The 27,914-nt window shown below is 43.0% G+C and overlaps 2 protein-coding genes across 4 annotated transcripts in view; both read left to right on the top strand.

The window, feature by feature from the left end:
• Positions 1-13,652, top strand: part of NAP1L1 (nucleosome assembly protein 1 like 1) — a 30,944-nt gene extending 17,292 nt beyond the window's left edge. For 2 of the 3 annotated variants that reach the window (XM_072328912.1, XM_072328920.1), the window contains exons 5-15: positions 255-396; positions 837-917; positions 1,157-1,285; positions 1,783-1,854; positions 2,496-2,635; positions 3,778-3,923; positions 4,018-4,037; positions 4,674-4,796; positions 5,797-5,829; positions 6,196-6,246; positions 7,867-13,652. In XM_072328912.1, coding sequence (XP_072185013.1) covers positions 255-396; positions 837-917; positions 1,157-1,285; positions 1,783-1,854; positions 2,496-2,635; positions 3,778-3,923; positions 4,018-4,037; positions 4,674-4,796; positions 5,797-5,829; positions 6,196-6,246; positions 7,867-7,902 — 973 coding nt within the window. In that variant the 3' untranslated portion in view covers positions 7,903-13,652. The remainder of the gene's footprint in view (positions 1-254; positions 397-836; positions 918-1,156; positions 1,286-1,782; positions 1,855-2,495; positions 2,636-3,777; positions 3,924-4,017; positions 4,038-4,673; positions 4,797-5,796; positions 5,830-6,195; positions 6,247-7,866) is intronic. The other variant, XM_072328930.1, reaches the window with a different exon arrangement.
• A 1,907-nt stretch (positions 13,653-15,559) lies between these two features.
• On the top strand, positions 15,560-18,380 carry PHLDA1 (pleckstrin homology like domain family A member 1). Its single transcript, XM_072356241.1, has one exon. It carries the CDS (start codon positions 15,909-15,911, stop codon positions 16,389-16,391), a length of 483 nt encoding a protein of 160 aa, XP_072212342.1. The 5' UTR covers positions 15,560-15,908; the 3' UTR covers positions 16,392-18,380.
• Positions 18,381-27,914: the final 9,534 nt, after the last annotated feature.

The raw sequence follows: 27,914 nt of genomic DNA, 5'->3' as shown, positions 1-27,914 counted from the left end.
TACAAGTTTGTGTATTCAGAGACTTGACTTTTTTTTTGTTCTAAGTCAGGTTATACCTGTTTTAAGAGTCTGTGTTAAGTTTATTCCACATGGTACAGTGGGTCATAACTTTGACTTTTTTTGCACAGTTTTCTAATGTTTGAAGCAGTGTGAAATACGTTTTGATACGTGTTGGTGGAGGGAGCTGGTTAAGGAGAGGTCAGCATGTGCATAGAATGTAATGTTCGTAACAGTTCTGTCACTGTATTTTTCAGCTTGCCTAAAGTTGTTAAAAGACGTGTGAATGCTCTCAAGAATCTTCAAGTTCAGTGTGCACAGATAGAAGCAAAGTTCTATGAGGAAGTTCATGAGCTGGAAAGAAAATATGCTGCCCTCTATCAGCCCTTATTTGACAAGGTATTTTAATGCTTGTCTTATTTGTATTTAAGAGCTTTAGCTAAACCAAAAGGGAATATAAACTGGAAGCTTATTTATGTGTTCTGAATTACCTTGGTCTCTAATGTGCCCATTCAACTGAATTTACACTATTTCACTGTCCATGTGACTATCAGCTAAGATGAAGTGTTGTCTATTCCATAGTTAACAAAGTCACCTTAGTATATTAGGCCTCATTGTGTTAACCGAGCAGATGTTAGGTTATGTGGTAACCATTCTGGCATGTTGGTTCTTTAGTGTACTGAAGCACTGATAACTGCTGAGTCTTTCTAGAGCAAGAGGAAAGTGTTTTGGTTAAGTAGACAATACTTTATATGATAGCAGAATCAGCAATTTATTGGTTAGAGTATCACTAATTGCAATAACTAGAACATGAAAGTATCCTTGGTTCAATTTTTCAGCGAAGCGAGATCATCAATGCAATCTATGAACCTACAGAGGAAGAATGTGAATGGAAAGCAGATAATGAAGAAGAGATTTCAGTGAGTATCATAATCAATTCTCATCAATATCTCCACCTTTAGCATGAAACTAGATTCAATAGAGTAAATACATTCTTCTCAAAGGGAGAATTTTCTTAATGATTGGCTGTGTATTATTAATTGCATCCTTAAATCACGTGCATGAAACTTCATGTGCACTGTTATCAGCTGAAGACAGTTGAACTTGATGGAGGATGATTTTTAAAGTTTAGAGAAACTAACATTTTTATTCTATCAAGGAGGAAATGAAAGAGAAAGCCAAGCTTGAAGAAGAAAAAAAAGATGAAGAAAAAGAAGACCCTAAAGGAATTCCTGAATTTTGGCTGACAGTATTCAAGAATGTGGACTTGCTCAGTGATATGGTTCAGGTAGGTAGTAGTCCAGATTGCTTTGATGTTGCTGTAGTATTAAATCCAAATGTGCTCTACAAGGAAGGAGAAGGAACAGTTATAGTTCTTGATGTCCTTTAGAGAGTAAAAATTGAGCTGGTACTTGGATGTCATCTGGTCACTTATTCAACTCAGAGCAGAGAGCACTCTGAAATATCTTCTTTTGTCCTTATTTGTTGAAGTTGTAACTTTACACAGGAAAGTCCATTAGTAAGATATATAGGAATGTTTGCATGAAATATGTACTAGCGCTGAAATTTGTATTTAGTTTGCATGAGAACTGAGCTGTGAACCACAGTGGAAACTGAGCTGCTGTTGTTGCCATCTGCTGGTTGTATTAGTGGAAAAAATATTTCAGTGCTTGGACAAGATTCATGTTGAGATTCACTGGTTCTTCTAAATACACCTTTTTATCTCTGTGTCTTAAATCCGTGTACAATTTAACCTTAAAATTTCATTAACTTTTCTATTTACAGGAACATGATGAACCTATCCTGAAACACTTAAAAGATATAAAAGTGAAATTTTCAGAAGTTGGACAGCCTATGGTTAGTTTAACCTTCTAAATGAGTTCTTCTGTGTTATCTGAAGGCTTGTATTTGTATATCTATAGCACCATCTGTAGTAAGCAGTTGTCTTAAGGCAATCCTGAGAAATGCGTGGCTAGCTTCTTGTCCCCTGAAGAGCCGTACAAAGACTAATCCTGAAGTACCGTATGAATGAATTAAACTTAATTTAACTTTCAGATTCTATTGAGTTAATAACTTGACCGTAGTATTTGATTACTTGGTTTTACCTTTATATTTTGACAGTTTGAGGCACTTTTTGTGTAACTACTATAAGAGAATATCACTTCCTTTCTAGAGACCAAATAACTTGCTAAGATATATTAGTTTTATCTCTATAACATAGCACCAGGAAATCTGTACATAGTGTGAAATCTTGTGCTCATTTCTTAATATACTGCTTGAATCAATGACACAAGGTCAGCATAATAAATGTAAACATCTGAATACTCAATGTACAATTTAGGCAGCAAATTCTAGGGTAAGTTGTGCATTCACCACTTCAGTGTTCATAGAGACAGATATGTTCATTTGCATGTTTGTTTTTGATCTTCAAGTATCTAGAAATTAAAGGTATGTTTTGCTAGATTGCTTATATTTTCTCTTTGCAATTCTCTCTTAAGAGCTTCATATTAGAATTTCACTTTGAACCAAATGACTACTTCACAAATGAAGTGTTGACGAAGACATATAGAATGAGATCAGAGCCAGATGATTCTGATCCCTTTTCCTTTGATGGACCGGAAATCATGGCCTGTACAGGGTAAGTGCTAATGAATAGCCCTAAGGTAATACAACTTTTTCTTCCTTATCATCCAAGTGTAAGCTTTTAATTACCTAGTGACTTGTAAATAGCTAGGCTCAAGTTTGAGGTTAAAACTTAACTGTTTTGAAAACTGTTATAACTTCATATTAGTTTGAGACATCAAGAACTCTCTTCCTCATGTATCCATCTAGTGTTACTTTTAGTTTGTTGTCATGTAATATATACATATAAAAAACTATATACTGTGTGATCTAAACATTGATGCAATTTATAAGTACATAGTATCTATATGTGCATACAATTAAGTTTAATACACTTTGTAAGTTGTGTTCTGCAGCAACTGAAGCTACATAGTATTTAGTGGGCCTTAATGCTTTTTAAAAATCTTGTTTGATCACATTTTGGAAGCCTCTTATTTCTGATATACAGTTATTAGAGAAGGCAGATCTGTTTTTATGTTCTGTATTGCTGTTGTCCAGTTTATAATAGTTGAGTGTTTTCCTCTCTGAGCACCTTTCAGTTAATCTATTTGAGAAGTAGAGAACAGTTAGATGGGACTCCAGTTTTCTCGTGATTTTGAAGATGTCACATTTGGTGATTTCTTCTGTTCTAAATTAGCTATAATTCCTTAGCTGGTTTTACCCATGCACTACTGTGCACTTACTGATACTGATGCTTGCCTCTTCGTTTCCCAGTCACTTAATGTAATGCCTTGCTTCAAATGTCCTGTAGGAATTAGCCTGCCCGAGTACATTTGATCAAACTGTATTGTCTCCCATAACTTGGACTGTTACTGAAAAGCGTGTCTCCTGGCAGAGATCCCTGTGAGATGACTCTGCCTTTCTGCACATGGTTCATGCAAAGCAATGACTGGGAATGTTAAGACAGCAGCTTTTTATCCTTAAACATCTCACTTCTTTCCTTTGAATCCATAAAGGATCTAGTCAAGAAACTTCTTCCCCCAGAAGACTTTGTGAGTGTCAGTCAAGTCTGTGGTTATGATTCTTTTTTTCCTCTGTAAACAGCAAATAACCTGATATTTCACGTTCAGTATATTCCTTAAAACTGTGATAGCCTCTGTAAGTACTGGTAGTGAGAGCAGGTATTCTAATCTACGGCTTCTTTTTGTTCTTCCCCAGTTGCCAAATAGACTGGAAAAAAGGAAAGAATGTTACTTTGAAAACAATTAAAAAGAAGCAGAAGCACAAGGGTCGTGGAACAGTTAGAACAGTGACAAAAACTGTTTCCAACGATTCCTTCTTCAACTTCTTTTGTCCCCCTGAAGGTAAACAAAATATCTGTGTATTTGCATTAACATTAAATGTTGTGTATAATTCATTCACTTGTTTTCTTTCTTCTTTTTTTTTTCCCCCTCACAGTTCCTGAAAGTGGAGACCTGGTAAGTTGCCTTATCGGAAGTAAAGAGTTTGGGGGTGAGGGAATCGCCAGTGAAAGGCAGTTATATACAGTGTGCTTTCTGAGGTTTGTTTGGGAATTTAAATTGTTTCAGTTGTAACTTGGGAGCATCTGTGATGAATAGTTTTTCTTTGGTAGAAGGGTGGCAAAGTTCATTTCACTTTAATAGTGTTTTGTGACTTAGAGCATTTTTCAGGTGTGCAAGTGCTTTACATTGGGTTGATTAATGAGAATCATGAAGATGCTTACTTAGAAAGCTTCACGTGGTTAGTATTTAGCTCTCAGTGCTGTGCATGCAAAATGAAAATCTAGGGATAATACTGTGTTTAAGAAGAAAAATAGTTTTAAGTTATTATGTAGAGGAAGAAGGAAATTTGAACTCCAAGACTTTGTATGGCTATGTTTGCTGTAGCAGCAAACGATGAACTCCATAATGTGTGTAAATGCTTGAAGTATAAAGCTTGATCTCATAATCTCAATTCTATAATTGTCTTGAACCAAAAACTCATGAGATGGGGATTTGTGTATGTCTGGCCATGTCAGTATTTGTGCAATTTGTGTTTTGGTGTCAAATATAGTTACCAACTTATGGTTTAGAACATAAAATTGTTTTATGCAGGATGATGATGCTGAGGCAATCCTTGCTGCAGACTTTGAAATAGGTCATTTCTTACGTGAACGTATAGTCCCCCGATCAGTATTGTACTTCACAGGAGAAGCTATTGAAGATGATGATGATGATGTAAGTAAAGTTCTTTTGAAGTGTTAAAAGCCTCTATAGAAAGTTGCTTAAAGTTTTTTGTTAACTTCTGACTTCTATTGTTACTGTTAGTATCCTTAGAGTGGGGAGGTATCAACATCAGTTTCGGATGGATTTCCTAGGATGTTAATTACCTTCATGCTGCTCCTTATTTAATCTTTCAAGTACTGAATTCAGTGTTCTGTGGCAAAAGCAGTGATTGGTGACCACTTAGAGTGATGTCTGAATAAAAGTGTGTGTACAAGTCATTCCTAGAGTGATGTGCACAATGCTTTGATAGAAAAATGAGCTGCCAGAGAACAAATTAGTCCACATATGTAGCTACTCAGCCTGTTCATTACACTTGTATGGCTACTGAGTTCTTGGGGTTCAGGTTTGATCCTTTCAGGAGAGCTCTCTTTAGAAAATGGGAGAGAAATTCATTCTAAGTGTGCAAATTTCTTTTCAAAGCATGTTCTTCAGAAGCTTGAATTCAGTACATTAAAGATGCTAAAGCTGAAAAACAAACTGCAAAACCCAAGAACTATAAAGTACTTTTTTCCCCATCTCCTCACAAGTTAGGATTGCTTGACAAATGTAGCAAATCTATTGATTTAGCTAAGCTAAGTCCAGTTTAGAATGTAGAATAGTAACCTTTAGTCCAGAACTGTGGCAGTCGATGGATAGAAGATGGAAGTGACTGTATGGACTGCTTTATACTTCAAGACACTTTGTTGGACAGAGATATTACCAGTTTAATAATCTCTTCCAGTGTTGCACATAAGGAATGCAAGGCAGGAAGTGTTCTCTGCCAGAGCATAGTTTGAGATTGAATGTTATTCATGCTGATTCATAGAGCTATTTCTAATCTGTCAAATATAGGATGTTCTCTTAAAGCATAGTACCATGTGTATGGTTCCTGGCATCAACTTCACTTATCTTGAATGAACTGATGCATGTAATGACTATGTTTGACAGTCAAAACTATTTATTTCTTTCCTAGTATGATGAAGAAGGTGAAGAGGCAGATGACGAGGTAAGTTGACAGATTGTCTTGATTTAAATAGCTTCCCTCCTGTAGTCTGCATGGAATAAATTCCTCTAGTTTTTAAATGTGAAAGCTAAGTTTAAGTTGTATGTATGAATGTAAGATGCAACAGCTCGTTGTATTCTGTGATCTGGAGTGAATATTTAATTGCAAACAATATAACAACAAAAATAATACTACAAGTCACATTGCAACTGATGTCAAAAAATGTGCTTTGTAGATGGCCCACAGTATGCATTAATTGAAGTGATAGTGAAAGTATTTTGGAGTGCAACTTAATCAGTGTTCTTGAGAATGGTTTGGGAAGCTGAATGTGGATAAGCTAGTGAAATGGAAACAACTGTTTTCTTTCAGGAGGGGGAAGAAGAAGCAGATGAAGAAAATGATCCTGATTTTGACCCCAAAGTAAGAAATTAAAAGAACATTTCAAGTGTGCACATGCATTCATTATTCCTAATATTTAATGAAGGCAAAATATCAAGTTTTAGTTGAACATTCAGTAGCTCTTACAGTAAGTGTTTTTTGGCTGAGACTGTTTTAGTTCCAGTTTGCTTTTTTTTTTTATCAACTTGTCTTAAAGCAAGTTTCTGGTTTAGTTCAGTGATGTAAGCATTCTATAGTAGAACGCAGAAGAGTACAAGTAATAAATACCCAGGTTTGGGGAACTTGCCACAGTCTTGTTCTTGTACTGTGTTGAGGTGTTATTTCTTGAGGCAGCAGATGTCAAGCTTCAGGAATGCATCTACAGCCGAGCACTTGAATGTGGGCAACTAAGAGCAACGCACAGCTTTGTTTCGTGTTTAATAGTCGGAGCAAATGAGTAGTTAAGCAAGTTTGCTGGGAAAGTGATTGTGAGCAACTGAGTTCTTAGCTTTCTCTTAGTTGTGGGAAAGACATCCTTAACCAACTAAAAGCATCTGATAGCAGAGGGAAAGCCATAGTCAGAATCTGAAGCTGTGTAAGTTGAAAGTGTGCTGCCTTCCCATTTTTAATCTGGAGGCAGTATATTTTTCAGTAGCAATGTTTTGATCTAAAAAAAAGTAGTACCATAATTCTAGCATTGTCCTGGAAGAGATGTGGGCTATGGAACTGCTAATAACAACATATGACTTCTTGGGGGTGTTTCATCTGCAGTAGAGCATTCCAGTTGTTCAAGAAAGTTCTGGAATCACAATGAAACACCTGCAAATTGGGCTTCTGATTTCTACCACTTCAGTTGTTTTTGCAAGTTAAATGACTGAGGGCAAGATCGTGTGCTCAGTTTCAGAGGGAACTGCTGTGGGCTTGTAGAGAGGGCAGACAATAGTGGTACTACAGTGTTTTGAAAAGAATAGATGATCATAAGTTAATTACAGACTAGAAACTAGATAAGTTTATGAAAGCACTGCAGTCTGAGAATAACTATCAACAAAAAGTAGTGGAGCAAAACTTGCAGCTCTTCACCCTCAAAGGCCTTTTCCGTAAATTCCCATGTTACTGTGAGCTATTGTTGATTGCCTGCTTCCGTACGGAGCAGTTGGTAATATCTATTTGGAAGTTTTCTAGCAACTAGAATTTATTTCAAAACAAATCCTTCCAGAGTGCTAAGAACATACCTTGACTTGTTTCATTGCACTGCTGTACACTGCTCCTGAAGGAAGGCCGGGCCCTTGGCAATCAAAATGAAGGCTGTGTGGTTTATTTTGTATCAAACTGTTTAGAAGGTGTGGTTGCCTCTCTGCCAGTGATTGATACTGATTATTATTGCCCTTCTCCTTTGTCTAGTTTTGGTGTCATCCAGGGTTATACCATTTTACTTGATTCTGAACAGACTTCTCTCTCAGTGCATATACACTAAGAAAGAAAAAAGCATTGAATGTTACCACGTGTAAAGGCATTAGTCATACTGGGCAATTAGCTCAGTTAAAGAGAAGAAGGAAAAACCTGACTTTTGGAAGTTGACGAATTATGTTAACAGTCTGAATAATTCCTGAAGTATTGATATCTGTAAGCTGATATTTCCTTTCATTTTTTTTTCCTCAACAGAAGGATCAAAACCCAGCAGAATGCAAGCAGCAGTGAAGCAGTGTGTATGTGGCCTTGAGGATTACCTGCACTGTAATAGCCTAAACACAACTATTAGTTACTTACAGCCTTATGTTTTGTATCTTGGTAGAATTAAGTAACCAATTTGTTAAAAAAAAAAAAAAAGGAATCAAACACATAAGAACCAGTTTAAAATGTAGGTTCAATCTACCTAACATTTTAACAGTCTAATTTTCTGCCAATATGTAGAATGCAGTAAATCCCCTAAAGCATGAATGTTAATTCATTGCTACATAGTTTGGTTCTTGTGAAGTCTTTGTCATGTAGCTATTAGACTGCAGCTGTGAAGATTATCAGAACTGTTAACTGAGACCAATATTTGTTTAGAGAAAGCTCTCTCCTGAAGAACCAACCAAAGTATTTTTCAGCCCAGTAGTCTGAACGGGTTTAAGTCTGCTTGCACTAGCTGTGCCTTCATTACTTTGTTATAGAAATGGCAGTGACTTGTACTAACTAGGAGATGATGATGCATTTTGAATTTGACTACTTGAGGAGACTAGTATAACTTGTTTAATTTCCAATGAGACCACATTAAACATTCATAACTGTCAGCTTGTTTATGCTATGGGTTTTGTATTTTATGTGACATAGTGATCTACAAAAGAAACCTAGCCATCATATTAAGGTTATTGTTTACCACGGGGTGTGAATAAAACCTAGTATTTTCAGAAGCTAGTCTTGTTTTATTATGGTGTGTATCTGCATGTGTAAACTGATAAGGCATATTTCATGCTGCAGTTAGTTCACTATGCTAAAACAAAAATTGAGAGTTATTGAAAAGAAAGGTCTTTATAGCATCTTAAAAACAGTAGTTTGGATAGATTTTGATCCATACTTTTTAATTGCAGTGTGACACCTGTGAATCCGAGCTACATGTTTCAGTGTTTGGTCATCTCTGCCATTTTGAGAAGACAGTTGTTTTTAGGAGTGGAACTAGATCTGATAAAGGACTTGGATATTGCCATGCCCTATTCTAATAGAGAATTTGATTATTAACATGAAATCTGGGGCAGAGAAGGGAGTGTGGATTTAGAGTCTGCACAGACAGAGCTACGTTGTCCTGAACAAAATCTTTGGAGCAACTTAAGAGACTGTTAGAACATTCTCATTTCTAGTTGTACTCAATGTTAAGCATCTAAAGAGGAGGAACCAAACCCCAAGGAATTTTCCCTTCCTCATCTGATGTTCTGTTCCCTGTGTTTGTTTGCATTATTTGGCTCATTTGGTGTCTGTACTGGATGCTCTCTGTCAGTTGAGCCATGGGCTAGACCTTTCTCATTAGTTTTGTCTCTAGGTGTTCTCAATGTGAATTTGAATGCATTCAGCTTGAGGTGATTATGAACTGATGTCTTTCATGCAAGCTTTTCCCAGTCAGTAGGACACTAATGAACCCTAGATTCTTTTTCATTACATAACTGTAGAAGTTCTGACTGAAACAAGTATGCGGATAACTTTTTGTGGAATGGGAAGGTCCTCAGGCCAGTGGAGCAGTGTCCAGCTAGCTGTGGATGTGGTTGTACAGTAGCTACTCTTTGCTGCTAATATACTGAGGTAGGCATAAGGGGTTAAGGGACTGAAAAGAGCAGGGCAAGTAAGAGGCAAGCAGCTATGTGAGAATGAGGTTGTGGAGGCCAAGTTAATCTGGCAAGTTTCTTGCTTGGAGGATAAGCAATACATAATGCTATAATGCAGCTTATCCCAAGTGCTCTTAATCCTCAGCCCCTCTGAAAGGAAGAAGGTCTAGTGTGCACAAAACTATTTTTTTATTTTATTCCTTGGTGTCTTGAATACTCTAGTGATTCATGACTGAATTCTTGTCAGATGTCATCTTTCTCCTCACCAGATACCTATGGATTTGGGAAAAGGAATCCTTGTTGTCTATAGCTGTATAGAAAATGTCAAAGCTGTGCTCTTAAATGTTTTTCAGATAACCTGTACGTCATAGCATGGAAAAATGTAATAACAGGAGGTGAACAACACTATCTCTAGTAGTTGTGTCTTAAAGTAGATGTGGTTGTTGTCTTGTGATAAAATTAATCCTGGTAGAATATACTTATCCTTTGAGACACTGATGCTGCCAGGTGTTTCTCTTGGCTAGCTCTTTATCTCCCAGGATCTAGTTAAAACCATGTACTGATGGTTTTGAATTTGAACTTCAGGGTGTGCAGAGACCAAACTGATACTTAGCAGTTATCAAGGCAGGGCTTTGGGATTTGTGCTTCTGGACCTAACTATCTGAAGTCCTTACTTTCATCTAGCCCATTTTTCTAACAGTATCTATCAACAGTCTCCCTAAAGGAGAAAGTGCTGTAAGAAGTCCTCCAACACACTTCAAGCTACTGTTCTTATGAAATATGGCTTGTATTTACATTGCTTTCTTTTTTGATCTTTTACACAATGTGATACAGTATTTGAAAAGAGGAGTTGATAAGTGTTAAAGATCATCCATGGACTGCAAAATCCAGAATGATGAATCCATCTCTGTGGGGCAGGTTTTGGTAAGCTGCTCTCTAGACTGACTAGCGAGTTCTGGGGTTCAAGTTGAGGGTGTCAGTCCCTGATTTAGTAACTGTTTGGGTGCTTCACACAGTTTCATGCCCAACAAATGCTCCTGTTTAGCAATTCTGGAAGGCAATATGGAGCAGGAGCATTGAACTTTCCACAGTGCATTGTGACTCATTCTTGTCACTTCCTGTGCATTTATACCAGCTGTAGAGAATCTGTTTATTTAGTACTTCAGGAGATTACCTTGTTACCTAACTAGTTCAGGTTATGGAAATGTATCACCAGAAATCGACTTTCTTGATGAGTTGCTGCAGTACTACACTAGAACTTTATGTAAATAAGCGTTTTCTGTCCAGTTCTGGTTGCTAAGCGGGCTGCTGCTCATTATTTCTACACTTCTGGCAACTGTAAGTTAGATTGTTAACACTGAAAAGGGTCTGACTTTTCTTACTGAACTCTTTTGTGACTGGCTTGGTAAGCTTAGATTTCTTAGTTGGATTATTGGAACCAGTGCTTCCCAAGCTATGTAGCAAATAGCTTGACTTTTTAAGGTTAAGTGAAAGAAACATAGCAGAATGTAGAAAACTGTAGGGATGTAATGTGTTCATCTTTGCCTTCAAGCTGATATTTAAGCTTTCCCTCTGTTTTAAGTCCCATTGTTGTAGACTTTGTTCATAAATCAGTAGAGCACGAGAGCTAGTTTGTATGTCTACCAGTAGTTTTTCTATTGATAAATGTCTATGTGATTGTTGCTTCTCAGATACCTTGTGTTAGGAGGGAAAAGTACAGTGTGTGCTTCTCAGTGACAAAAATGCTGTACTTGGTACTCATTGGACAGTCTGATAATGAAGACATATATATATATATATGCGCTTTGGCCAATTGGTTGGAGCTTGAGCTGTGTGTGCTTCTGAGGAGGTGGATTCAGCTGTACAGCAGTTCCTGCTTCATTTTGTGCTAACGTAGCTACTTTCAGTTAGGGTACAGCCCTGTCAAAATCTTTCTTGCACAGTCTAGTTAAATAATTGCTACCCACCTAGCCTTCACTTTCACTTCTGAACTGCTCAGTTCTATTTAGGATGCACAGATTCTCAAATTTTCAAGCAGATGTCAAAGTAGTGACTTCTACTCTCTAATGCTTACCCAAAGCAAATAAATCCATTTGTTGGAGTGGTAAGTCCCACCTTTGTGCACTCACAGATCAGGAATTGGAAGCTTGTCTGCATAACCAAGTCAAGTGATAGCTTCCAAATCATTGCTTATCAAATCTTCTGTTGAACATGTTAGCCTTCTGCATGTAGCCTGCAGCCTTCAGCTTTTGCAGGAAAACTAGAACAAGGAGTGCAGGGCAACACAGAGCACACCAAGCAAAAGGTAAAGCTGTTCTGTGTTTGGATCTGCTTAGAAGTGAGTGTGCGTGGAGTGTGAGGGTTTGGCAGAAGAGCTTTTTTGTTTCAATAAATACCTAAACTAAATAACTACAGTGTACTGAGGTGGGAAGAGTGGTCTCCCCTGCTTCTTCCTTATTTAGCTATTGTTTGATATACTTTTGTACGTTCAAGTAAATGTTGCAGCTATCCACCTAAGCTTGATGTTTAATCCTAGTGTTGATGAAAAGCAGACTGTTCTAAATGCACAATGTGTTTTACTCACAGCTCTAGGTGCTCAAATCTGAGAGACTTCTTGTCACTGAAACCTCTTACAGTCTGGCTTTGCTCTCTAATGTGCACTCAGCCACTTGGTGACGTGTTTGGAAGACAGCTGACTGTGAGTTGGAAGGGGCTCTGGAAAAGTCAGGCCTGAGCAGCTGCAGTGCTGGTGGTCTGTGTCTAGGTGCTACTGTGGGTTGCAGGGAATTGCCTGGGGCAATACAGTTGGTAGCTTTGGTCAATATTTCATCAGTGTGTGAGCTCTGTAAGGCATGCATAGGTATCAGCAAGGTGTAATTCATAAAAAGAAAAGACTGCCACCAGATTCCACACTCAGTGCTTTGGTGTTCCATCAACAGAAAGTTCCTGGAAAATAACTTGGAGATGGTAAAGGTCAGAAAAAAATGCAAGTAACCGCTTGTTGTCTCATTGTTTTAGTGGCGTACCACAACGCTTCCATCTGTCTTGTGTTTCTCTACAGCTGGCTGTTCTGGCTTCCTTCTATTTAGCAGTGACTGGTCCATGCTTCCTTTAGGTTTCCCTTTTTGCTGTTGTAGGTATTTACTTCTCTGTAATAGAAGGAATGATGTTGAGGGTTATCACTCCGTGTACATTTAACATCCTTCCAAGATTAAGAGTTGATGGTTGATGCTGAGCTGCTGCTGTCTGCAGTTCCGTTATCCAGGAGAACACTAAAATTACATGTTGATAGTCTTCCACAGAGGCTTCCCAAAACAGTTTTCATCTTGCCTGAGGGTTTAAAAAAACAACCACCACGCTTTAAAGAATAATTACGGTGAGAGTCATTAAAGTTCACACACACAATTTATTCTGCTTGAGCCTTTAAGTCAGGAAGTTTATGATGCAGGAGACCAAGTATACCTAACAGCCAAGCGTCCCTGTTACCACTGCTTAACTTTGTATGTAAACAAAGAAACAATCAGGAATAAGTGGCTGTTGGGTGTAGGTTCTTTCAAGGAAAAGTGGTTTGTTTCCTTTTTTTTTTCCCTTCTCGGATGGTAGTACTTCAGGTTTGGCAGTAGGAGGCATCTCTGCATCAGCTGTTCTCTAACTGGGGAACAGAAGCAGAACAAAACCAGTAGTTAGTATTAGTTGAGGAAAGGCAGCAGGTCCAGAACACATAATAACAATTGCAATGGTTTGAAAATACGTTTAAAGAAAAATAAAACAAAACCCCGTTGGGATGTATAGTGGGCTTAGCCGTGTTGAACTGGGGTTTTCAAAACAGGAGTTCTAAGAAACAGCATTTCAGGAAGATCTGTTTTGAATTCTGCCTAGGAAAAAGACTTTTATTATGCTCTGGTAAATTCTGCATGGTAAAACTGGGATATTGTGTTCTTTTTGCCACAGAACTCTGTCAGTGTTTCCTCCAGCCCAAGTCCCTTACGTTCTGACTGCTCTGGTGTTTGTGGTCAAATGTAGCATATTTTCAATGGCTGTTAATATTTGTTGGCATAGAGAATACGAGTTGAAATGGATGTTTTGCATGTTTACTTCTGATCACATGCTGAGGTGAACTTCACCAGGAATAAATGGTCGTGAGTCTCTGTATCAGCAGAGTATGTCTGTCAGTGTTTAGAGCTGGGTTAAAAAGCTGACACTCAACACTTACTGCAGTGAAACTGACAACTTTATACCATGGAGGAACTAGGTGGAATGAATGTAGTCCCGTTCTACACAGTTGATGAAATCTTCAGCCTTCTTCAACCATCTCATTTTTTTTCCCCCCCTTTGAATAATTACGGATTACTGCTGAGAACAAGTGATACCGCTCACATAAAAATGAGAGAGATTGCATTAATGTGCTTGAATACTGTGGTGGTGCAGCGTTACAGGGGAGGAAAAGTTCCTGAATGCCTGCTGCAGAAATAATGCGTAGGGCTCTGACCCCTTGTTTCTTTACTACTGGCTTGGGCACTTGCTGGGAAGCAAATGACCATGACTTGTAGTAATGAAGAAGCAACCAGAAGCATGTAGGGGGATTGTTAGGAACTTGTGCTTTGTGGGTTTAGTTCAGTGTCCCGTGCCTTCACATAAACTCAGTATGAAGCTGTAGTTTGTATATGAATACATTTTAACTTGATGTAAGACTGATTGTATGTTAAGGTCTGACAGTTTCAAACCTAAGTCCGTGTCCATGCAGCAGTCAGGAGAGAAGTAGATGCAGAGCATATGAGAAGCATGGAAACTCTTATAGTCTGTGCAGGCTGTGTGTGTGTGTGTGTGTGTGTGTGTGTGTGTGAGCAGAAGGAGCTGAAGGTGCAGATCCTTGCTTGGGGCATTTGGGTTCAGGTGGCAATGAGCCGCAGATAGAGACAATTGCTAATGATGTTTGGTTCTTCTGAACAAGTGTGTGCCTCTGTTACAGTAGCCATAAAGTGGTTGTGAGGACAAACTCCATTCTTTAGGGTACATACTGAGCTGCAAGGAGGGAGCACTGTCATCCAGTTAAGCAGGCCTTTACATTTACAGTACACATCCCCTTTCTTGCTCAAAGAAGCCAATGTGTTATCTTTGTTCCTAACTTGACTTTCTTCCTAGTTACCACAGGAAAGATAAAAACAGCTAGAGGAGTTGGTTTTAATTGCTTTTACTACCTTAATTGTTTACCTCTCAGCTATTTATCAAAATTGACTTTGAACTTCAAGAGGAAATTACTATAATTAGCAAGATATGCAGGAGAAAACTGTAAAGAGCCTTATCAGAGAGAAACTCCATTAAAACAACCATTAATAGTGAGGGTTTATTTTTTCCTACTGTGCTTCTACTGACCTGTGCTGCATGGGACCTGCTTTCTGCCTCAGATCAGTGTGAGGAGGCAGTGTTTACTATTGCTTTTGTATATTATTTTAACAGCCTTATGTTCAGTAGCACGCCATTTCCAGCATTCGGTTTGTGGTGGTGTTCTCAACTAACTTCATTTACACGAGCTTTTGATTTATACCTAATACCAAAGGCTTTTAAAATAGGTCATTGCTTGCTGTAGGTCACTTGGCTTTTCTACTCACATGGTTTTGAGGAGCTGAGAGGCAATTCACCCGCTATGGCGATCTGTGCTAACAGCAATCAGAAATATCTGATCTTCTCGTTGTGAATTTGGACTTCTTTCTTGTCTGTTGTGGAAGTTTTCAAGGACGGGGCTTCCCCTCGTTCCTTGGGGGGGCAGTGAGAGGGATGTGTGCATGCCATATGAATCATATATATAAACACATCTACACGTACCTGCTGTAAAGCTGCTTCTCCCACCCCAAGATCAGCTCGTAACTAAACCAACACTAAAGGCTGTGCGTGAGGCTCTCTGCTTTCTTAGGGGGCTGTAAGTGTCGGGGTGCTGCTAGCAGCCGGCGCCGCTGCTCCTGGCCTCCAATCAGCGCCGCCCGCCCGCGGCAGTGGGCAGGCAGCCCCGCTCCCCCGGGGCCGGGCTCGGCCGTCGCTCTCAACCGGCAGCCGCGGAGCCGCTGTCGCTGCGGGGCGGCACGGCGCGGTACGGCTGGCCTCGGGGCTCCCGGGCGGCGGCTGCGGGTCGGGGCGGTGCCGGGCTCCTCCGCTGCCGGCGGGGCCGCCTTTTCCGCTGGGTGTCACTCTGGGGTGGGAAAGGCGCGCTCAAAAGCCGAGGGGCGGGAGAAGCCCTCCGCCACAGCTCCGCTCCGCTCCCACAGCGCTCCCGCCACGCCGCGCCACGGGCGGCCGCCGCTGCGCTCGCTGCGGGCCGGGGCGCTGCGCCTCGGGGCCGGCGCCGGGCGGAGGGTGCTGGGCTGGTGCCGGCTGCGCCCCGAGCGCTGCCCCCGCGGGCCGCCGGCCGGGAGGATGCTGGAGAGCGGCTGCAAGGCGGTGAAGGAGGGCGTGCTGGAGAAGCGGAGCGACGGGCTGCTGCAGCTCTGGAAGAAGAAGCGCTGCATCCTCACCGAGGAGGGGCTGCTCCTCGCGCCCCCCAAACAACCGCCCCCACCGCAGCAGCAGCAGCAGCAGCAGCCGCCGCCGCCTCCCGCAGCGCCCAGCACCGAGCCCACGGCCAAGATTAAGGAGCTACACTTCTCCAACATGAAGACGGTGGACTGCGTGGAGAGGAAGGGCAAGTACGTGTACTTCACGGTGGTGATGGCCGAGGGCAAGGAGATCGACTTTCGGTGCGCGCAGGAGCAGGGCTGGAACGCGGCGATCACGCTGCAGATGGTGCAGTACAAGAACCGCCAGGCCATCCTGGCCGTGCGCTCCACCCGCCAGAAGCAGCAGCACCTGGCGCAGCAGCCCCACGGCCCGCGCCTCCGCAGCGCCTCCAACTCCGCCTAACGCCGGCGGCACGGCACGGCGCCCCGCTCCGCTCCGCGCTGCTACGCCGCACTGCGCGGGGCAGCGACCGCGGCGGGACCGAGCGCGGCCCCGGAGAGCATCAGCCTTTTTATTTATGGACCTCGGGACGGAGCCTCGGGTGTGACGGGACTTCGGGGAGACGTGATGTACTGTAACTTTATTTTAATGTGTTTTATTTATTAGGTTGTGGGGTTTTTTGTTTGTTTTTCTGAGGCTTGTTTGCAAGGCATTTCTGAATGTAGGCCGTGGCCAAAAAGCAAAGGAAAGAGCGATGTGTGTGTGCTGGCTGCCTAAGGAAGCTCCGTGACAAAAAGATTTCTTCATTTGTGCCCCGAACACACTGCATTGAACACGGGGCATGCGGTGTGTGGTTGGAACATGGCTGGGTCCTGCGATGTGTGTGGGAACTCTTCTCTCCAATGAGAAGAACAATTAGGATTTAATAATTTTCTTTCAAAACATATAAACGCGCGGTGGCAAATGACAGCGCTCTGTACACGCTCGGTTATTCAGTGAGAGTCACGGGTGGTGGTTGCCAGGAGATGAAACCCATCTGATGGGTGTGTGATCCATTGGGGCCCAGCCCCATCTCCATGGTGTGGGCTCACAGCTGGGCTCTACCTGAGGCTGAGCATTAGGAGCGTCCCTTAGCTCTTGGGGCTCCCTGTGAGTGTGCTGCAGGCTTTCCACCTTGGTTGGATTCTCATGGCAGTGTTTAAATGTCTTGTGTTAAAGCAGCCCCTAGTTTAAAATTCATCCTCTGTATGTCGTAGTGATCAAACGGATTATTTCGGTCCCCGTTCCGTAAGGTGGAAGTCGCTCTATTGGTATTTAGAGCTGCCAGGGGCGTGTGACCTAAAAGCGCTGACGAAGCCATAAAGTTGGAGAACAAAGGTGCATCCCATAGGGTCTGTTGGCAGCTGGCTCTGGGGAGCTGCTGGCCCTGGGTGCTGTGCAGGATGGGGCTGAGCTGGGGAGCAGGGAGCAGCATGGCCTGGCCTTGTCATGGGCTCAGGGCTATTGATGGTAACTGATGTGTGAGGAGAACAGCAGCGAGCCCCTTTCTGAGTGTAGTAAATGTAAACAAGAACTCTCAAAGCCATGCATCCAGGACTTCTCTGTTTGTGTAACTGAGACGCGGTCTGTGTATAAAACCCCGCAGTCTCGTGGTGCGAGCTGTTCTCTGAGCGCTCAAAGGCAAAACTCTGAGGTGACACAGGGAAAAATCAGAACCTGCTGCTGCACAAGGTGGTCCTTTAGGGCCCACTGCGCACCCTCAGCTCCAGCTCAGCCCCGTAAGGAGCCAACGGCTATCTCTTACTGTCCTCCTCCTCTACCCCTTGCCCCAGGTGTGCACATTGCATCCCTGAACAATGCAGACCTGGTTCTGAGTCCTGCCCGCTCCTCTGTGCTTGGCCCTGCGGTGGCCTTGAAAACACTATGGCCAAGCTGGGGGGGCAGGTTACAGCTGTCCTAACAGAGCTGTCACTTCGGGACTAATTGAAGTCGAAGGTGCCCTGCATCTTCTAGGATTAGAATCGCTGTCTTGGCAGTCACAATAGCCAATTTCCACATCTCTGTACATCTGCCATTATCATTCTGCTAATGCTTGGATGTTAGAGCTGCGAGGGGATTCTCTAATGAGCTACTCAGAGACTTAAAAATAGGCTGTAATTTGTAATTTGGCTCCTCTCTTCAGTCGTTAATTACGGTGTACTGAGCAACTAATCCACCTTTCCAGATAGACGTATTGCTGGTAGCTCACCTACTAAAATGTGTTAGCCTCCTGAAGAATAAACGTACACGATGAAAAAGGTTCCTACGTGATCAGAGACATGCGCGTTTCTCTGGTGGAGGCAGGTAGCCGTGTCCTGGGTGGACACAGACCATCTGAGTTCCACCAGAGGCCATAGATCTGCTGTAAAGCTGAAATTTCATTGCTCTTCTGGAAATGTTTGTAGTTTGAAAGATGACAATTTCAGTGATGTAATTGAGACTGAAGGTTGAAAAAGCCAAGGAAATTGAAAATGTCGAGGTTGATGGTTCAAGGTTAACGTTGTATTTCACCTCAGGCTTCCTGTTTGAAGTTGCTTTGAAGGATGTTCTCCGAAAGCCATTTGGACTGGCGAGTTCACTGACAGACTTTTGCCTGTTGCCGTTGCCCACTGCATTGCCTTTGTGAAACTCCGGAGTCAGACAGTCACATCACAGCACCCACCTCGAGCTGTGCCTGTGTCTCAGCCTGAACCAATGGGCCAAGTACACCGAGTGTCTCCTGGCAACTCCACTCCTGCTGCAAACCAAAGGGAAGCAGATCAGCCAGGGTCCCTTGGGGACAGCTGCACTGTGTGGCCGTGTCAGCGTTAAGGAGGCTACGTGGTCTGACGTGGTCAGCCTCATTGCTTTCTCATGCTCTAAATTCCCCGGTGTCCGTGGCTGATAGCCATTTTAGACCCAGAATTGGTTTGATGTTATTGCAGTGAAATAGTTCTGTTTTTTCGGCTTCCCTCTGTTCCACTGCACAGTCTTCATTGGAGCTGCACAGTTAAGTACTGTCTGTCATGCCGTGTAGGAAAAGGCTGTGATAGCCATCCAAGAAGATTCTTTGTGAGAAAAGGAATTAATGTGCAAAGGAAAACGAACTAATGCACACAAACGGTGTATGGTTGATGTAAATTTATCAGAGATTGAACAACTATGCTAGTAAAACACATATGGGAGAATGCTTGGTATAGGTAACAAAACTGTTGACAATTGTCAATCAGAAGGTTGAAACTGTATGTCTTTACTTAAAAAAGAGAAGAGTGGCCGAGCGGCAAGATTCAGCAAGAAAATTCAAGCTGTGGTGACTGTTTTGTACCAAGGAAATATAGAAATTGGGGGGGGGAGAAAGAACGATCAACTGGATGTTGTCCTTGTGACATCCTGAAGTAATTCCTCTCTTACGGCTCGCGGTACGCACATGCCAGCTTCTGGGTTATAGCTGCGGCGATGTACCAAACGTTTTCTGGCATAACCTATTGTGAGCAGAAATGTCGGCGTCATCAAAAAAACCTGTGTGTAAATATGACTCATAAATGATTTCCGGGAGATGTGATTTATTTTTCATATTTTTCAAGATGCATTCCATTTCAAATAAAGAGGTATCTATTGAAAGAATTCTCGCTGTGTTGGACGAGTGGTTGTTTGGGCTATTTGCTCGCTTAAGAATAATTGTGGTCTGATCTAGGCTTTTCCGATGTCCCAGGGCCCACGAGGAATGCTTTTAACCTGTGTAGATCTCTTCTGAAGAAAAAAGACCCATTTAGCTGCTATACATAGCTAGGTTATGAGGCTCTGAGCCCTCGACTTGCTTCTTGCTGTGTGAGATGTGATCACCCACAGCCAGTCCCACCAATGTAAGTAATGCTCTGTCTACTTAGCCTCAAAGTCAATCCACACACAACAGACCTTAAGGACACAGTCTTGGGGCTCGTAATCTTGACCTATGAGTGCCTCATCTCATAGGACAGCAGGAATCTAAAGTGAAGCATTACATGTGGTGCGTTGCCCTTTTCTTATGCATCTGAATATGAAGTAATCTGAAGGTAGTCCAGAAGGCCGCTTCCAACTTTTGGTGTACCTTCCTACCAGCGACCCATTTTCTTACAGCTTTGTGTGAAAAGAAACGAGGAACAAAAAATGAAAACTGTGGGGTGGCGGGTGCTCCCTCAGGCTCTCTGCAGAACTGTGGCTGTCCTGATGCCTCAGATGCCCATGTGGTGTGTTAGAATTGCAACAGGTGTTGGTTTCCAAGCCTTATCTGAGAGCACATTAATTTCAGTTACGCAGTGAGCACGCAGACCTGGGCTCATTGGTGCTGCTTGCCTTCCCTGGAGATGTTTCAGCATCCTCTGCCATAAGAAGGATACTGTAATGAGTAAAAGATTCTCTTTTTCCTTAGTAAACGTCTGAACTAAAGGTATTTTAACTTCAAGCATTGTTTATGCATCAAATATTAAACAACAAGCCTCTTGCAAACACTGATTGTCAGCAGCTCTGTAAAGCTTGCAGTTAAGTATCTCTAGCTTCATTGCCTACTTGAGTGCCCACTATGGCTTTTAAAGATGTCCCTTATGAGCTTTTAACAACAATAAATAAGCATCTCTAAAAGGACATAAATACAGTGGAAAAAGAATTTCCTTATTTGACGCAGTTTCTGTTCCTGTATCAATGGTGATGCCTTTACAGAGGGGTATAGAAGATGTGTTCCTCCATTTTAAGTTCTGACTGGGAGGATGTGAACTAAGTTTGCCCACACTTTCATTGTACATGTGACCTAGAAAAGGGGCTGTTATTTTCCTACTGGAGAGTATTGTTTTGAAAAGGTTTTTCTTGAGACTTTGTTTTTTCTAATCCAAAGCAAGATAACGTGAAATCTGCATTGATTTGTAAGTTTCAAGGCTCAGCAATTAAAATCTATGGGTCTGATTCAAAATCCATTGAAATCAACAGGATTTTCTTCTAGGCTAAGACAGATTTTGGCCTACAGTAGGAATAGCGGCTCATTTTCCTCTTCTGTCTAGAAAACAAATGAACGCGACCTCAGAAGTAAGATCTCTGCCCATAATCTGTGCCAACAGTGACATGCAGTGATTAGTGTTACACTAACATTCTGGCCTTTCATCTTTTCTAATGCACTGGGGGAGAGAGCAGTAAGAAGATGGAATAATGCCCATGTTTTCAAAACAGAATAAAATATTACAGAAGACACATTTGAACGGCTTTTTTTTTTCCTCTCAGACTAAATCTACACTGGAATGATTTCTTGCAGTTTCTTCCAGATCCATTGAATTCACAGCAGTGCTAAAATTAAACAATTTTCTTTTTAATTGAACCCAAATCATTACTAAACCCAAAGCTCCATTTGCCTGGTTTCCTCTTTCCAAGCAGCAACATCTCAGCTCTTTTCTAGCAAATGCCTAAATGACTTTCCTCACCTACCTAATTTATTTATTTTTAGAGCAGCCTTTGCAAAGACTGCTAACTGGAGCCTTTATTTCTAAGTTATAAAGCTGCTAACAGTACTGTGGAGGCTCTGGCGTTCTTGACAAGTTCTTTTTTCTTTCAATCTTTCTATTGAGAGATGTTTGCCTTGTAAGATTGTCCTTCAAAGTCATCCTGATAGATGTTTCTGCCAACGCCAGGTGCTGGCTGCATGGAAAATGGTTGTTTGAGTGGTGGTTTCATTTTATCTGTTGTGCAAAATGGTGATGTGACAACGTTGGATTTCACATAAATAAGTTCTTTATTGACCGTCTTTGTCTTGCAGTAGTTTGTAATCAGCCATAATAAATGAAGTGCCCCAGTAAATACATATAGGGTGACTAACCATGACAATGAGACATACTGTACTCTGTGGTTAGTAGAATATTTTAAATGAGACAATTTACCACACGTTTTGTAATGCTTCCAGCAAGATGAGGAAATCACTGCTTTTGTTTTGAAGATCTTGTCAGCGTTTTGTAAATATTGCTGATATTTATGACTGTACATACGGTTTTGATTATAACTTGCAAGAGACTCAAGTATTGTGTCATATACTGTTTAGGAGGTGATTATTTTCATTAACTGTCATTTTTGACCATTTATTTCTTGTCCCTTGCTGCATCTTTTGCACTACTGCCACCTGCAAAGCTGAAAACACAGCACTGAGCAAGCTGGGGCTCTCTCAAAGCACTGACACAGCCTGTTTTTGGCTGTGGTGCCAGGTCGAGACCCTCTGAGGGAGCAGCTCTCCTCCATGCTGTGACATGCTCTGGGAGCCTGGGCCTGCAGGCCATAGCTGCCCATGCTCATGACGGTTCCTCTCCACAGGGCCCTCAGCCTGCTTGACCATCATATCTCCAATCTGGGGAAGGGGGACTTGGGACTGAGACCCAAGATCATGCAAGAGCAGGCCAGGTGCTCAGGGCCACCAGGAAGAGACAATGCCTTGCTCATTGGGCCAAGTGCAACCACAGCATCATGACTACACCAGCACCAGAGCTGGCTGGGGTTTGCGTGAGGGCTTGGCCCACCGTGTGGGATCTGCTGGTGCCTGTGGGGTGCTGCAGCAAGTCTGCATGTGTGTCTTCCAGGAGGGGTTTGGCATCATTTTGGATGGCTCCCGCTGCCGATTGTTGCCAGCCCCAGTTGCTGAGCAAGCACCTTCACAGAAGGGAAGTTATTACCCATATTACCTAATAGCCTGAACTATTCAGCCCCTCTGTTTACCACAGATTGCAAGGGCAAAGAGAGGTTATCAACCTGTGACAACGTGGAGGGATGGTACAGGTACAAATCCAGCATTAGAGCACCTTTTCTAGCACTGGAACTGCCTTAGCTAAAGCACACAAACAAGAGAGGAGACTAATTTCCTTCTTATTGCTTGTTTTATTACCATTCTACTATCACTTGACCATTCCAAAGTCAGGAGTTGTGGGGGAGATTCTTTGAGTCAGAAACACATAGCCCAACAAACCATTTTCCACCAGAAAGATAAAAAAAAAGATCAGGAAAACCAACAAAACAAAGCAAAACTTGATTGATATGGAAAGCTGTAGTTACACACTCTTCTAGCTCTCCACTGCAGGGCACACGCTGTGCTTGTACAACTGCCTCGTGAGTCCTCCATGGGGCCAAAAGCTTACTTTTACCCTCTTGTGCCAGCAGTTGCTGCAACATGCAGATGGCCTTGCTAGGGGCTTTATCTGTATGCGCAAAGTAGGATGAGGAGGAGAAAAATCAGCCTTGAACTGGAGGAGCTATTTCTTTATTTGCTTTTTTGGGGGCTGCTACAACTCTTGGCCAAGCAAGGAGTGATGCCTTGAAGTGGGTTGGTTGTGTGCTGGCAGCTTTCTTCATTTTATCATGTGTAGCTAATATTTCCTGTTCCACTAAGCCACATCTCCCTGGTTCCCATTCTCAGTGCTTGGCTCCTAAGCAGAGTCACAGTTCCTGTCACAAGGCAGAGGCTGCATGGTGATCGGTGTGGAAGTGATGATTGGGGCATCAGTAGCAGGGAAGTCATGCTGACAGCCTCACTCCCTGGCGAAGCGTGGTCTGCATTCCTCACCGGGGCACACAGTGAGCCTGGGAAAAGGCTGCAGGGTCTCCAAATAAGTCCCACCGTCCTTCCGGAGCCGAGGGGGCAGGGAGGAACAGTTTCTGATTGCTTCCCAAGCTTTGAGCAAGCATCTCTTTCCATCTCTTATTCAGCAGAGCCCAGAGCAGTGGTTGCAGTGCTGTCAGAGCAAGTGGAATGCTTGGTTTCAAAGACCATCTAATGGCTGAGAGGGCAATAAGACATTATCAGTGATGACAGTTATAACAATAAGTCATTTCTTGTCCCATTCTTAGTGCTAGGGAAAAGCCACAAGGCAGGAGAGAGTGGGTGAGTGCATGGATGTATCTGGGATGAAATTATGACTATTTCTGCAGCTAATCTGCGAGCCAGCTCTGGGTTTCAGGAATTACCCTACGGGCAGTTGCGAGGAGCAGATGAGAGGAGCGGGAGCTGCTGCCACTGCAATCAACTTTCAGCAACTTGGAGATTGTTCCTCTGTTTTCCTCAGCGCTTAAGCAGCTTGTCCTGGTTTACAGACATCTGGCATTGTGAAACTGTGGTGAAGGGAGGGACTGGTGCCCTGCTCTCCCCTAGTCCTGAGCCAGCTGGGCAGGAGGCTTCAGTCACTGAGTGTAGGAGCTCGTGATAGAAGCCTTCCTCCATGTCACTGCTGCAAAAGCATTGGTGCAGATGGAAGAAAAAAGGCCTTGTTTGCTGTGGTCTTGTCACACACTGGATGAGTGCTAGTATGGCCAGAGGAATAAGAGCTCCTCCAAAAAGCTGATCAGAGGTTTCCAAATTATCTTCATCCCTTCAGGTTTGCTGAGTTTGTAATTTCAGAAACAACTTGCCCTGAACTGGAGCTGGGGAAGGTGCTCTGAGCCAAACACTTCAGTAAATGTTTCAGTCACGTCTCAAAGACGACATTCCTCTACCCTTCAGACAGAGTCCTTGCCAACCTGGGTGCAGGTCTGCTGTATTTGTGCTTGCCACCACTATTCACAGAGCTGGGGAAACTGAATGAAATTCAGAGGTGCATATTTGACAGAAGATGGTGGAAGCCTTTCCCTGGACATGTGGACCAGTCATGAACTGTAGGGAAGGGTGCTTGTTGAGCAGCAAGCAACATCATGGTTAAATATGATACGAAACAGAGGAGTGGCTGACACATCAGAAGGCTGGTGAGACCTGGACAGTCTGGAGAGTTTGGCAGAGAGGTACCATATGAGTTTCAACAAGGGCAAGTGCAGAGCCCTATCCATGGGGAAAAATAACTGCACACATTAGTACAGGATAGGGGCTGACCTGCTGGAGAGGAGCTCTGCTGAGAAGGAGCTAGGTGTCCTGGTAAACAACAGGTTGTCCATGAGCCAGCAGTGTACTCTTGTAGCCAAGAAGGCCAGTGGTATCCTGGAGGGCATTAAAAGGAGCCTGGCCAGCAGAACAAGGGAGGTGATCTTACCCTGTTACTCTGCCCTGGTGAGGCCACATCTAAGGTGCTGTATCCAGTTCTGGGCTCCCCAGTTCAAGAAAGACAGGGAACTTCTAGAGAGAGTTTGGTGGAGGGCCACAGAGCTGTTGAGGGGCCTGGAGCATCTCCTTTATGAACGAAGGCTGTGAGACCTGGAGCTGTTAATCCTTGGTGAAGAGAACACTGAGGAGGAATCTTATCAATGGTTGTAAACGTCCAATGAGCAGAGGTCAAGCAGATGAGACTAGTCTCTTTTCAACAGTGCCCAGCAACAGGATACGTGGTAATGGGCACAAACTGGAAAATGGAAATTCCATACAAATATGAGGAAGAACTTCTTTACAGTAAGGTTGACAGAGCACTGGAATAGGCTGCCCAGGGATGTGGTGGGGACTCTTCCTCTGGAGATATTCAAACCAGCCCGGACTCTTTCCTTTGCAGCCTACTGCAGGGGTTTGGACTAGACAATCTCCAGAGGTCCCCTCCAACTCCTACGACTCTGTGATTCCGTAAAGCTAAATTATCTTAACGGGAAATAGTTTTTCTCCCCCAGGCTTTCCTTAATTCTCCTTGTTTCAGACACCCACAACAAAGGCATTTTCTTTCCAAAACAAAATCCTAAACAATCTGATTATCTTCCCATTAGCTGAAGTTCTGCAGCAATCTCTCCTGCTGCTGAAGCTCAGTGCACAATGGTAAGTGCTTATGCAGGTATCCTCCTCAGTGCAGTATTTAATTGTTATTCTGGGCAATGACATGACTCTAACAAAATGTGAAGCTTGCATAAAAGGAAAGATTACATATCCTCAGAGCTGGCAAGGCTACAAAGATCATTTTGTCAGCTTTAATTTTGTAATGTTTCATGTACTGAATCTTCGGGAGATGTAATGGTTTATTTTCAGAGCATTCGCTTCAGGATTTTTCTCAATGTACTCGCTCAGATGAAGTCAAAATCTTAAATCAAGCTGAATTCTGGACAAGTAAAGTAGTTCTGCTGAGCTCCAGCTATGCGTAATTTTTCTCCAGCCCTCTTCTCTCTCATCTCTGTGTTTAACACACAGCTGGGAGAGAGCTCTGCACACCGTGATGCAGGCAGCTGCCGCATGCCTTACTGATGGGGCTGTGTTCTGTATGAGTGCTGCAGCTCTTGGTCAGCCACAGGTACACAGCCGTTGTCTGTGAGATCTGACTGTTAATCAGGTGTTCCTGAGCCTCTGTGGCCAGGCAGCCTTCTGACAGAAAATCAAACCCAGATTTGCCTCTGTGCCTATCATTGCTGTCTTTGTGCTGCAGGCAGGAGTGAGTTTAGGTTCACTGAAAGCAAGGATGGGTCTAAAAGCCCTGCTTATTTATGTGATACTCTAATGGTTCTTCTGATCTTGTGCCTTGCGGCCTTCTTTAAACTTGACTATATGCAGCTGCTGTTACGCACAGCAGCTCCCCAATCCCTGCCTGCAATAGGCTGGCTCATGGTGTCAAGGGCTGGTTCTGAAAAGAAAAATGCTTTTAGAATCCAAATAATTCCCAGTTCATGGAGCAGTGCATGCCAAAGTACCAGGAACTCACTCAGTGTGATACATGTGCTGGTGCCTTGCTCTAAGGAGCATGTGGTGGCTTTCACACCCTCAGACGTGTGTGCAAATAAAGCACCAGGGCTGAGGAAAAATGAGTGCGCTGAGCAGCCAGAGATGTTAATAACTGCTTCTCTGAGAAGCTTCCATGTCCTACATTTTCATGCAACTTAGGATGTGAGGAATGTTTGTTGCTGAATTTTTTCTGCTGGAAGATCACAGAGCTCTGGGATCAGTTCAGCCTGCAGCTGGCCCTGAGGCTGAAGCCCTCATGCCCATGTGCAAGGAGACTTGCACAGAAATAGCGATATGTGCACTCCAGGGCAAGCTGTGGTAGCCAGGAAGGGAGGGCTATGTGGTCAGTATTGAAGGCCAGGAGCCTCCACAGGAACCCTGGTGGTGGAGTGGGGAAATTGCTCTGATTCTTCCCCTGCTGTCTCCTAGTGCCCTGCAAAGACTTCATTGTGGAGTAGGAGTGTGCTGCTGGTAGCCACGAGGCAGGCTGATGGGAAGCTCACAGCCAGGGAGGCCATACAACTAATAGCCACTTCTCTCATTAGCTGGGTGCTTCCTTGGCAATACCATCTTCTGGTCGCACAAGACTGGAAGGGAAGGACACACTACACATTAATGTTTGCCCTTCACTCTGAGTCTGCCCAGAAACACACAGAGAGTCCCTGTCCTTCAGCAGGAGCAACGTTGGTGAAATGGCTAAAGAAGCACTGAGACATCAAAAGCGGCAGCTCTGTGCAGTGATCTGGAACCTATGGGACACCTGGTCCTGTCCCTGCCACTCCTGGGTCTCCCTGCTGATGTAACCTGCCGAAATGTTTAGAAAGAACAGCCAAAGCAACCCAGCAGGTCAGTTAGTGAAACAGAGAATAAAGCTCTGGAGGTGAAGCTACGGCACCACAGAGGTCTGCAACAAGATTGCATTGACGTCAGTGAAGGGCTTTGTCCTTTCAGAAGTTTGGGATCCTTTCTGCCCATTCAATTACTAACATAAAAATTAAAATATATATTTATCAATTGCATTCACTGCAATTTATTTTAACCTCTTGATTGTGGGAAAAGTAGAATTAGGCACCAAAAAGAAAAAGCATCAGGTATTTAAATAGTCACCCTTTCATACAGTGATTTCTGACAATAGAGTCCTGTGGGCTCCCAGGAGAATGGGCAGAGCCCACTTCTTGATGCCTGCTGAAATTCTGAAGAAAGAGCTCATTTGACAAATGGTCCCCAGTTGTGTGCATGGGCCCCATGAAGGGACAGCTGTACCGGGCTCCAGCCTGTAGCAGCCATTCTTACCTAATCCCCCTTTCCTTTGTGAAGTCAGAACTGGTCAGCGGCAACAAAATTGGCGTTGCTCATTA

Source organism: Excalfactoria chinensis, chromosome 1 (genome assembly GCF_039878825.1).
Source record: "Excalfactoria chinensis isolate bCotChi1 chromosome 1, bCotChi1.hap2, whole genome shotgun sequence".
NCBI lineage: Eukaryota > Metazoa > Chordata > Aves > Galliformes > Phasianidae > Excalfactoria > Excalfactoria chinensis.
The sequence above is the reverse complement of the archived record's forward strand: the minus strand, read 5'-3'. Positions and strand labels throughout refer to the sequence as shown.

Bases quoted from the DNA above. Each gene is read 5' to 3' on its own strand.
- PHLDA1 (XM_072356241.1), top strand. From the start codon at position 15,909: ATGCTGGAGAGCGGCTGCAAGGCGGTGAAGGAGGGCGTGCTGGAGAAG.